The sequence below is a fragment of the Spea bombifrons genome, chromosome 1 (assembly GCF_027358695.1).
Source record: "Spea bombifrons isolate aSpeBom1 chromosome 1, aSpeBom1.2.pri, whole genome shotgun sequence".
NCBI lineage: Eukaryota > Metazoa > Chordata > Amphibia > Anura > Pelobatidae > Spea > Spea bombifrons.
Window position 1 is genome coordinate 108,398,815 of NC_071087.1, and position 12,375 is coordinate 108,411,189.

Sequence of the window (12,375 nt, forward strand, 5' to 3'; positions counted from 1 at the left end):
GCTGCAAACGTCAGTCACACAACAGATTTATAGCAACTGTAGGCTTGTATTAACTTCTAAGAATCTCATGGGTTGTGCGTGGTTTTTTAGTGTACTATGATCAGATGCACGTCAAAAAGAATAACAGAAGGACATCTGACCATTCTAATCTGTATTGATCATTTGCACAAAATAGCCTCGCACACATAATCCTCGAAAGCTGAAACATCGACAACTACAACATGACAACGGTGCAGGTTCGGCAACACATGACATAGATCGATTTGCTATTAATTTCTAGTGGATGTCAGCCAGGCCTCCAGTAACATGTTGCTTAGTGTGAAAATGAGCCATGAACCTACACACACATTTACAAACCCCACATCCTCGATCATGCACATATTTCCATTTTGAGAACATCCCCGTTACAGACAGGTACCAAGAAACATCCCCAATCACAAACAAATAGCACACCTTTACAGTAACATGCACACATTGTATATAATTGCAAATCGTAAATGAGGAATGCATTCTATACATCACAATTAAAACAATATAAGTATCTGTATGTTTCAGGGGTAAACTGACAGTGGTCTAGCATGTATGTATATATGGTGTATAATAATGTACATTTTAGAGAATATAGTTGTATCAACAGAAGTAATATTAAGTGCACTATGAGTACTCAAAGTAGTTTAAGGTACCTACAGAAATGCTAAAACCTTTGAGAGCATCAGTATGAGTGAATGTTCACTATGTACTTACTTACTGTAAGTTGCAACCTGTTCATTATACAATGGGTTGCATTAGTAATACAATATGAAAGAAGGACTCTCAGCTATTCACATGAACCTTCCATATTAATGACTTATGTTCCAATTGAAAAGACACACATGTTTAATCACTAAAGCAGGAGTTTGCAAGAAGGTAACAATTTCAGCCTCCCGACAATGCGCTGTCAAAGTAGGCTTCTCCTCTGCGAGCTTCTTCTGTAAAAAGAACTTGGTTGGAAAGTCCAATTAAACATGCATTCATGGAGAACCTTGCATGGGCCTTTGTAATGCAACTGCAACTCTCCCGCAAACTCCTATGTAAAGTCTTGCTTTGCTGAATAAACCCAATAGTGTGCGTATAACTTTGTATTCATAACCCTATGAATTATATTTCTTGCAGTCGTTCACAGAGTCCTATCCCCTTCATTTGTAGCATTATTTGCCCCTTGCCACCTACTCTGCTATGGCTCTGTCCTGGCACTCTGAGTGAAGCAGAAAGTCCTGTGATGGAACAGAATAGTCATAGAGCAAGCCCCCTTGATCACACACATCCACACCCGGTCCCACAAAGACCCATATAAACCCCCACTTATTTTTACCACCTCTGTGTCTGTGTGTCTCGCCCTCTGTCGCGGTATCCTTTTACGTCTCTACTTTTTCTTTTGCTGCAGGTTTTTTGCTGCCCTTTCTGTACCTATGTCAGTCCATCTGAGGAGAATGTTCATAGCCATGCTGTGTCCCAACATGCTTTGCAACCTACATTCCGTTGCCCACTGTGCCAGGAAAAACTCACAGGAACTGCAAATCTTAGGGGCCACTTGGGGCATGGACACAACGTAGTATCAGAATGTGTAGAGAAGCTGCTGCAAGTGGTGAGTAGATGGATGCAGCACCAGTCCACAACACTCATGATCAGATTGGATTGTAGTGAACTAAATAATACATAACTAGTACATTTTTAGATGTAAAATGTATGTTCTTGTTATAATATATATCTATGTGAGTAGAGAGCAGAAAAGAGAGTAGAAAAGTGGGTTAAACAAAAAAAGTGCGTTTAAGCATTTTAGGTGATCTCTGTCCTGCACATAGATATTCTGTAGGTTAGCAAGAGGTTGGGCTGACTCTAGGTTTACCTTTTAAGGAGCAGTCAAGTCATGAATAAAATTACATGACCTTCAAACACTGAGAAAAGCACTACATATAATGCATTTAAGAGTAGGATTGATTTTTAAAAAGAAAAGCTACTGGCTATGGCCCCTGGTAATGTGGAAAGATCCTCCTGTGGGTAACACACTATGTTGGGGGAAAACCGTGGGTTCTTTCCTTGTGTACAGAATGTGTTTTCTAACGTTCTTTATGTACGCATTATGCATGTTTTCAGGCACAGAAAGTGGAGATAAGTTTTCGTACTAGGATTCTTCCCTTGAGAGTGAGAGAAGAACCGGAGCAGCCTGTTCCAGAGACCCAGTCATCCTGTGAGTATATCGGAGTTCTTCCATGTATGGTTACCACATGCTCCACTATGTGTCATATATTCTTTCTTGTATGGCTTCTTCCACTGCCTAACATGTACCACGCACATATTGATATCGTTGTACCATTAAATAATTTTTGGTCACATTTTTTTACATTTTATAATCCATCCCAGGTGAAGCCACTCATATTGGAACAGAAACGTCTCCTCCTGAGTCACCTTGTAATGAAAATCTTGTAGGAGCATCGGAGCCCTCAGGTGACCCTGAGAAACCAGCTGAGGATACTTCTTGCCCCTTATGTCGATATACTTCTGAGAGTCCACAAGACCTAAGGACTCATTTAGAAAAAGATCACCCTGAGCTCAGCCCATCCGATATCCAACAAGCATGTGAAGTCCGGAGCCAGGAGACAGAGGGTGGGGAAGCAGGAGATAAGAAATGTTCCCTGGAAATAACACCAGTTCACTCCCAACAAGCTACATACCGAAAGACCACAAACTTTGCCATGGATAAGTTCTTGGACCCATCAAGACCACACAAGTGTGTTGTATGCAAGGAATCCTTCACGCAAAAAAATATCCTCCTTGTACATTATAATTCTGTATCACACTTGCACAAAGTGCGTAAAGCCTCCTTAGATCCATCCTTGTCCACTCGTCAAGAGGCCGGAACAGGTTCCTCAGGACATGGAGTGCAGACAGGACAAGACAAGCCGTATAAGTGCACCGTGTGCAATGTATCATACAACCAAAGCTCCACCCTTGAAATTCACATGCGTTCAGTGCTTCACCAAACTCGCTCCCGGGGTTCAAAACAGGATCTGACCAGGGTCCCCATAGAAAAAACTCAACGAGAAAGTGGTTGTAAGAATGAGACTACTAATGATTTGAAAGGAGAAGCAACTGGAGATCTGCAAGGTGTTGAAGCTCCCAAAAAAAGACATCCTCAAATAGGTCCTTGTTTGGGAGTCCCTATTCTACCTGCTGCTGTAGCCTCTCCCACTATGCAGCTGTCCATAGATTTGCCACATCCACCCCCACTTGTCCAACCTCCACCTCTCTTTGCACCCTCGCTCCTTCCATCATTCCCATTGATCCCAGAGACTCTTTTAAAGCTTCAGCGTCAACAGCAGCAGCTTTTACTTCCATTTTATCTACAAGAGCTGAAAGTTGGTGGTGATGGGGGAGCTACACCTCTTTTGTCTTTTGGTGGTGCACAGCAGCCACCACTAACTAAAGATAATGAAGGCCAACCCAGTGTGACTCCCAAACCGGCAAATGAGAAGGAAGAAAAGATACCAGATGAGCAGGATGCAGCCACAGCAGAGACTGATCTTCCACAGAATTCAGAGTCAAATGAGGATTCTCCACCCAAAGGACCTGGAGACCTAACAGGATCTGCAGCTAGAGCTCTGCTAGAGAATTTTGGCTTTGAGCTTGTCACACAGTACAATGAGGGGAGACAACCATCCTCCTGCCACTCTCAACCTCAGCCACAACCTCCTGCTCCACCAGCTGATGTTCCCCCTACACCCACCTCTGCAGAAAAACTTCAGTGTGGTACCTGCGGAAAGCTTTTCTCCAATCATCTAATTCTTAAAACACATGAGGAGCACATGCACCAACGCCTCCTTCCCTTTGAAGCCTTGAGCCGTTATGCTGCTCACTATCGTCGTAGCTATGATAACCACTACCCTACTGGATTGACCATTGAAACAGGAGAGTCAACCCTTGTTCCATTAGACTTCTCTGCCACATCAAAATGTTCTCAAGAAATTGAAGAACAAGATGCTACATGTGAGTGGGGGGTGACTGTAGAACAGCTTAGCTTCCTACGTAGCCTCCTTGATTTACCAAATCATGCCTCAGAAGAGCAAATTCTCTGGGCTGCTGATAAGACTGGGCTGTCTTCTGCAGCTGTTCGGCAATGGTATACACAGCACGAGAAAGGAATTCAAGATGGACAGGAAGATGATTTGGAGGAGCCCTCAAGAACAGATCGCTTGGGAAATCGCCGTTTCTCACGCACTAAATTTTCTGACTTTCAGACTCAAGCCCTTAACAGTTTTTTTGAATCAAGTGCTTACCCACGTGATAGCGAGGTGGAACATCTTTCAACATTGCTGGGACTACCAGGGCGAGTTGTCGTTGTGTGGTTTCAGAACGCTCGCCAGAAAGCACGAAAGCAAGCTGCAGAAACAGGCAACTCTCCTTCATCTCCTTTGCACTCCAACCAACCAGGGGAGCGTCCTGCTTCCAATAGTAAAGTGCCACCTTGTAGGAAATGTGGAGTTACCCTGCCCTGCATATTTCAGCTCATCCGACATCTAAAGGGCTGCTATAGTGACCAGAGCAATGACATTAACAAAGAAGAAGAAAGGGAAGAGGTAAACAAAACCACACAAGGAGAGGGTTCATTGCCAGATAAGACAACTACCCAAGAGCACCCCACTCCAAATACCCAGGAGAAGAAAGAGGAAGAGCAAGCTGAGGCAAAAGAGAAGGGAGAAACTGAGACAGGAGATTCAAATGCAAATGTTGAAGTCCCTACAGCCAATGAAGAAAAAGTACAAATTCTTGAGAAAAATAATCGGGCCGTAGACCACAATGAATCTTCTCTCCCGGCCATTTCTTCAGAACAAAACCAAAACAAGTCTGCCTCAAATAACAGTCATCCTACTCCTCCCCTTGTTGATCTATCATTGTTAATTTCCTTGGGGTCTGGTGATGGTAGCTGCCAGAGGAAAAGAAAACATGAGGAAGAGAGCCTTTCCCCTACTGGTAGTGAAGGTGGTGATGAACCCCCCAGAGACAAGCGCCTGAGGACAACTATATTGCCTGAACAACTGGACATCTTGCATCGCTGGTATCTGCAGGATTCCAATCCCACACGGAGCACTCTTGAACGCATCTCCCTTGAAGTAGGCCTGAAGAAGAGAGTCGTTCAAGTCTGGTTTCAGAACACTAGGGCTCGCGAACGCAAGGGCCAGTACAGAGGAGTGGCTTCTTCAACTGTGTCTGCAACACGGCAGCAGGATGATGCAGATGGCACAAAAAGGGAGGTTCCTCCCAGTTACTACTACAGTGTTGGGGCAAGTCAAGTTACAGCCCCTGTACCAGCTAAAACTGGGCAAACCACCTCTCCAATGCTTGCTAAAACTCAGACTTCCTCTGGCCTTATAGCGAATCCAGTCCCCAGTAAATCTCTTATTAATACAACTCAAGGTATTTCAGGCTTGCTGAATGCCGCACAAGTCTTACCAAGCCTAGCCAGTTCATCACAAGCTATCCCAGGCCTTGGCAATTCAAATCAAGCTTTATCCAGTCTTGTCAGTAACCCACAGGCCTTATCTGGTATAGTTAATCCTGTCCAGGTACTTTCTGGCTTAGTAAACACAACTCAAGCGTCTCCAAGTTTGCTACTGGCCTCTTATGCTGCCAAGCCTCCAGCACCACCTATACTACTGTCCGCTGCTACTGAAGTCATACCCAGTCCATCCCCTGGTCAGCCTGTCTCTCTGTCAGTAGAAAAGGTTGTGGAACCTTTCAAAGCATCAGCTTCTGTTGCTTTGTCTAAGACCTCAGCTTCAGAACCACAATCTTGTCACCAGGCAACAGAACATCAAAGTTTGGAAAACCAGGGAGTAATCACACAGAAAACACCTGAAGACAAAGGAACCCCTAAACCCATAGAGCCACAGATGCACAGTCCACAGACTGGCGACATAAGTGATGACTCAAGCTCAGACCCAGGGCCTCCCAGCCCTGGTAAAAGTGGGTTCAGTTTGGAAGGACCAATGGGATCATCAGGCGCCAGAAGATATCGGACCCAAATGAGCAGTCTCCAGTTAAGGATACTGAAGGCATGTTACTCAGAATATCGCACACCAAGCATGCAGGAGTGTGAGTGCCTTGGTGGGGAGATTGGTCTCCAGAAGAGAGTTGTCCAGGTTTGGTTCCAGAATGCAAGGGCCAAGGAAAAGAAGGCCAAACTGCAGGGTCTTGGGGGCACAGCTTCTACCATTGAGGGACCACAACCTACAGAGTGCACCCACTGCAATGTAAAATATGGACCCACCACACCATGTCGAACCCACATATTCTCCAGACAACATATTGCAAGATTGCGCATGTCCATTCAACAGCAACTGAAGGAAGAGAGTCGGTACAGAGACACCCACCCTGCTGGGGGATCAGCTACTCCTGCTTCAGAAAACAAACAAACCTCACAGATACTCGGTTTCCAGGCTCCAAATACAGTAACACCCCCGATCCAGAGACTCACCCCATTACTGATGCCAGGACAGGGCATTCCTGCACCTATTGGTGGACTGGCAACATTCAATACAGGTAAAAAATGGGTGAGATGAGAGACAATTAGAAATTGTGTTTGAAGTTTGGAAGGCAAAGAGAAATGGGATGTAATCTAGAGAATAGGGGGAGGAAATGGACAGTAAAATAAGTGACACATGGGATTATGACAAAAACAGCATGTGTGTGTGTGTGTCAAAAGAGAGCTTAATTAAATAACAGGAAAGAGGGGAGAACAGAGGAATGAGAAACCATGGAACAGACATTTAAAACAGCAACTTAGGTGGAAAAATGCATTGGGGGAAAAAGTTAGAGACGAGTGATAGGTCAAGAAAAAGATGATGGAATGTGTGATGATGGAATAAACCGAAGTCTACTTAGGGAACAACAATGTATCAAAAGAGGAATAATACAGGGAGGAGAACATGTAGAGTCAATATAGTATAACTTGGATAAAATCATGAGTTGCAAAAAAACAGACTGAATCCTATACTACAAAAATAGAATCTCGAGCCTAAAGCGGCCTTACCTATGTGTAAGGGAGCTGAAATTATCTTGGCTTGAAAAAGTTTTGATAAAAAGTATTAGTGGAAGAAAAATGATATGAATACTAATGGAGGAGGAGTAGCATACAAGGGCAATGCCCAGGGGCTGATCTGTATTAGGTAATATGTAAGGTAAAAAGAAACTAAAAAGAAGAATGTAACAAAGGAAAAAATACATTACAAATTACTTGTATGGGAAGATAATATACATCTAAAAGAATTGTCCATGAAGGATAGTTTAAAGTTGAAAGCGCTGGACATAACCCGCAGAGAAGACAATAACCAGGTTTAAGGGATAGGGGACATAAAACTGGAAAAAAAATCTGACTTCAGCGTAACATGGGGAGGAAAACATAACAATATAAAAGTCGTGGCAGTAATTTAGAAATAACGTGGCCTGATGATGTCAGATTGGTAAATGCTTGTTGCTTTTGATTGACTTGTATCTTTCAGTGTTCATAATGCACAGAATAAAAAGAGGAACGTCATCTAGCAAATAAACAACACGATTACAAGAAAAAACTTGGTGTAGAACGGGCTTAGATGTTAGATGGGGACGTGAATGGATGTATTATGAAAACAGTGTATAGCGTTTGCCATGAAGGGGATGATGTGGGTTATACAGGGACAGAAAGCGTAGGAAGAAGAATAATGATGGAGGATAAGACCGAGGAAACAGAGGTTCTAAACATGCACAGTATAGAGTGGATTAGGAGTTAGTGACACAGAGTGCTGTTGGGAACAGATCTTTTTTGACGAGGCTCAGCAGAAAGTGTACATAAAGGGGTTTTGGCCGCCATGGAAGTAAGAGAAGGAATGTATTGACTCTACACTACAGAGCCGGAGCATTCTAGGGTAGTAAGAACGCTGGTTATGGTACCATAAGAGCAGAAGAGCAGTAGGTCGGAGCTAACCTAAAACAAGAAAATTCATAGATCCGTATTTGGCATGCAACTGGTAGGAGGGACAGGCAAGAAATAAGTCTGGATTGTTTGGGTATGATTAAAAATAAGTAATAATTCAGGACCAAGCGTAATGCTAATTTAAAAAAACATTTCACAGACAGAAAATGGCTATACTTTATACCAAATCTATGAAATCTTTACAGCAATCCTGTAAATAAATATTAGAGTTGTGACGCAGACGATCATTTAAAACACATGTCACAGCAAGGAACTTGGTGTAGGAGAGGAAAATCTAGTGACATTAGTCCAATACTGCTGAACATCATGCCCTAGCAGGGTATCGTGCATATGAATTGGGGTTACAGAAAGATGGAGCAAGAAATAGCTGAGTAGTACTGATGAGAGGTCATTTAAGTCTGAACAGAGTATATATATATGGCTCTTGGTGGTGTATGGTAACAAAACTAAGCCAAAGGAAAGAGTATTTATTTTTTTATATATATATATATATATATATATATATATATACCGTTAGTGACTGCCAACAGTCTATGCTGTTTTAGGTATATAAAAATATAGTTATGGTAGGCCATATCACAACCACACATACCTGAGAAAAGTCACATTATGAGTAGACTTTTGGAAAGAGCTAGAGGGTGTCCAAAATAATAACAGATTCCTGCCTAGCAAAAGAGACAACAGTAATACAGTAGGGAAATAAGTAGTGTCCCAGGTGGACAGGACTGAAAGGCTAGACTTCGATATTAATGGGCAGTTATAATTTGTTGGGAAAAAAAATCTGGGTTCAAAATGGGAAGTAATGGTGGAAATGTGAATAACTGGTCTGTGACTGGAGATGACTGCTGTAATGGAAGTGTGGCTTTAGCATATACTGATCACTAAGTGTTGGCTATTCACATGGAACAGAGGTAGAATTGAAGAATCTTTTTTTGCTTGCTCTTTCGTACATTAAAATCTACAGAAGTAAACAAAATAGTAAATACTTTTGCTTGGCTATTGTCCTGACACACATCGTATCTTTCTTTTTAAGTTCAAGATTGGCATGTTTTGCTTCCATTCATATACACATTTTCTTTAAACGCACTTTACCCCTTTTAACACTACAAGATTTCTCTAACACTACTTCTTCTGCTATCTTTCTCTTGTTTCAGGCCCTCCTCCTAGCCTGCTCGGAATGGCTTCTTCTGTAACTCCAGCCCTTCTTCCCCGTGCAGCTCCACATGCCCCCTCTTCTTCCCACTCTTCTAATGATGCTTCTGTGGACTCTTCACAGCCTGCAGTGACCTCTGACGCCACTGGTCCCTCGCCTCTCAAAGCTGCCCCTCTCATGGGAACCCCTTTCATGCCTTTCCCGCTAGCCCCGACTGCCACTCCCTTGTTCACTCCTCAAATACAGGGCCCATATTTCCAGCAACTATATGGTTTAAAGAAGCGCCTCTTCCCAATTAACCCTGTCATACCGCACACACTGCTAGGACTTCTCCCTGCACCTCTAAAACCAATGGCTGAGGCAACACCAACCAGAAAAACGGAGTGCACAAAGACCAAAGCAACAAACGAGTGCAGTGTTGGGCAGGGGCAGATACAAGTGGGAGAGGAGGACAGTGTGGAGAGAGAAGATGGCCCAGATGATGAAGATATCCCAATGGTAGATGTAGCAATGAGATACCAGTGCCAGCGCTGCAAAGCTACTTATGATGAAGAAGGGGAAGCTGAAGCTCATCAACGTGAGAGCTGTTATACTGGTCCTGCACCCCACCCACCTCCACTCAGGCTGAGAGTCTGCACCTACCACTGTTTGTCTTGCCAAGTCCTGCTGCAGGGGCCAACGGCTCGCAGCCAACATTTGAGGTCACAGCAGCACCGTGCTCAAAGCATGTGTGGTGATGGAGCATCCACTCCAATACCTCAACTCAGGCCAAAGAGTACTGCTACCTCCGTGCTCATGGCTTTATAGAGACACACTGTCTCACATTATAGAAATGCTTTCAGCTGTCTCACAATATTTTACTTTACAATTTTTTCTTTTGCTTGCTCTTCTGCCTTTCTGTGTTATCTTCCTTTTTTGATGTGTATGATTCTTTCTATTTCTCTCTTTGTATCTGTCTGTTACGAATTAAGCATTCCCTTGTTCTAGGATGCTTCGTAAACCTTCTCTTGCTGGAGTGACAATGCCCTCTTTCCTAGACTGTCTCTCTTTTGTGTTTGTCTTTCTTCTGTGTCTGTCCAGCAGGGAAGTTACACACAAAGAAATCCAACATAGGCCAAAAAAAGAAAACAAAACCTAAAACCTCTACAGAGAAATACCGAGAACCCAAAGTTTTTCTGCATTTCTTGATACTGGTGCCAAAACGTGAATGACCTCTCCCTGTTCATGAATCCTGCACCCTCACGAACCGTCTGAGGGGAGGGAAAGGACAGAATGATGAATTGGGGAACAGAGGGAGGAATAAACTGTAAAGAATAACCAAAAGTTCCAAGACTTACGGAGCCAAACCCAGAGGCAGCACCCGCTCCCTCTTACACATATGTGTATGTGTGTGTGGATAGATATTTGAGGAATTGTATTTCATGGGGGATATTGCACCCCTCCACTAATGATGACTTTAAAACATGGGGTTGATGATTGTACCCTGAAGAAAACTCTCTCTGTGATGCTTTAACTATTTGTGGAGGGGACAAGGGAAGGGCTTTATCTTTTTTTGGGGGTGGGGGGGAGGGTTGACAGGGAAAGGGCAATTTTTTTTTCACACCCTTTCTCCCTGTATAGCTCACCCAATGCCTCATTCAATTGTTTAAAGATTGGGGTATTATGGGGTGGTTGGAGGGGTTAAGCCAACTAACAATAACACAGACTTTTGAATCCAAAGTTTAAAAAGTGAAAAACTCATTAAAATGTTCACACCAAAAAAAAAACAAAAAGGAAGGAAATGACTTGTACAAGAAGACAATTATTTGTATTATGTAAAAAAACAAAAAAGTAAACCGGAGAAAGCTGAGTCACTGTGTAGTACGTCGCGCCAAGCAGCGTGTGATCTGTGTCAACACTCGTGGCATGGACCTCACATATTCTGGAACACCCTTGAATTTGTTTATAGAACTACTTGTAAAGATATCCCATCTGCCATCTTTACGCATTTTACCTCGCCCAACTCTTACCCACCATCTTTGCTTCATTTCATCCTTTTTCTGTGAGTCATGTCAATTCTTCATTTGCGTGACTTATTACCTCACTCCTTGCCGCCCTTGTCACTGTTTCCAAACATTTTTCGCTTGTGTGTTTCACTGCTGTTTTATGTTACATGCATTGTTAACAACTTGTTGGCAGCTGCATTGCTGTCCACTCTTACAACCCAGACAATGTACGTATTTTCTACAAAGGACACCAACACACGCAATTTGAAAGTTCTACCACGGGTCTGGTTTTCTAAACTGGCCCATGTATTACGGGAAGGCCCAAATTTATCCACCTTAATATGAGAAAAGCTCAGCCAATTATATATATTGAACATAATTCATCTTCTTACACCAAAATCCATAACAACAGTAGCTAAGATCTATGCTAAAGACACTTTAAGGACAGCTCAGCAGTGCACAAAGATGGGTTTTTCTGAAAGGCGACCAAGGCTTGAGATATTCCATGCACCCATATTGAATTTATCTCAGTTTATACCCAAAACTACCATATAATAACCATTCAGCCAGATCTTAGACAGAGGATAGAAACACATAAGGGGCAAAACTAACCCTGCAGCGCTGTTCCCTGTGCATGTCCAATGTGTATTGTGTTATCCCTGGGGCCTCGCTTTCCACTGACATCCTCAACCCCCAACCATCATCCAACCTGGCTTGCATAGACTAGATTCACTATCATCTGAGTAACCCCTGCTTTCTTTCTCAATTTTAACCTTTTTCCAGCTCGCATTTACCTGTTTCAAGAATATAATGACGTGAGGATACACAAGAGTTTGACACATACAGATTGGGCCTATGACTCTGGTTGAACATTCAGGTGAAACCTGCGTCTCTCGCCAAAAAAAACCAAAACAAAGACCAGAAATGCTATATTAACCAAACCAAGGAGGACAAAACTGGTAGCTAGAAAATGATCCAAAAAAGATAAAATCCTGCTGGCTCATATCTTAAGAGATGTATATGTTCTACTCTATACCTGCATCCCTCATGCTGTATAGTGACCAGCTGCTCACTCACCATGGATTATCGCATGCAAAGAGTTCAAGGATTTTTTTTTCAGAGTGATGTATAAATGGTTAAAAAAAAACTATAAAAACTAAGATAAAATGTTATTATGGTGTCTGTGTCATCTTTAAATCAGCTTGTTAATGCAACCTATCCCCATTGCCGCA

The 12,375-nt window shown here is 42.8% G+C and overlaps 1 protein-coding gene across 3 annotated transcripts in view; it reads left to right on the top strand.

The window, feature by feature from the left end:
• The window catches only part of ZFHX2 (zinc finger homeobox 2), a 36,065-nt gene extending 23,750 nt beyond the window's left edge, over positions 1 to 12,315 (top strand). Inside the window, exons 8-11 of one of the 3 annotated variants that reach the window (XM_053468191.1) lie at positions 1,424 to 1,624; positions 2,134 to 2,227; positions 2,401 to 6,576; positions 9,160 to 11,007. In XM_053468191.1, coding sequence (XP_053324166.1) covers positions 1,424 to 1,624; positions 2,134 to 2,227; positions 2,401 to 6,576; positions 9,160 to 9,965 — 5,277 coding nt within the window. In that variant the 3' untranslated portion in view covers positions 9,966 to 11,007. Of the gene's footprint in view, positions 1 to 1,423; positions 1,625 to 2,133; positions 2,228 to 2,400; positions 6,577 to 9,159; positions 11,008 to 11,926 lie in introns of those variants that run through there. The other 2 variants (XM_053468199.1, XM_053468209.1) reach the window with 2 other exon arrangements.
• Positions 12,316 to 12,375: the final 60 nt, after the last annotated feature.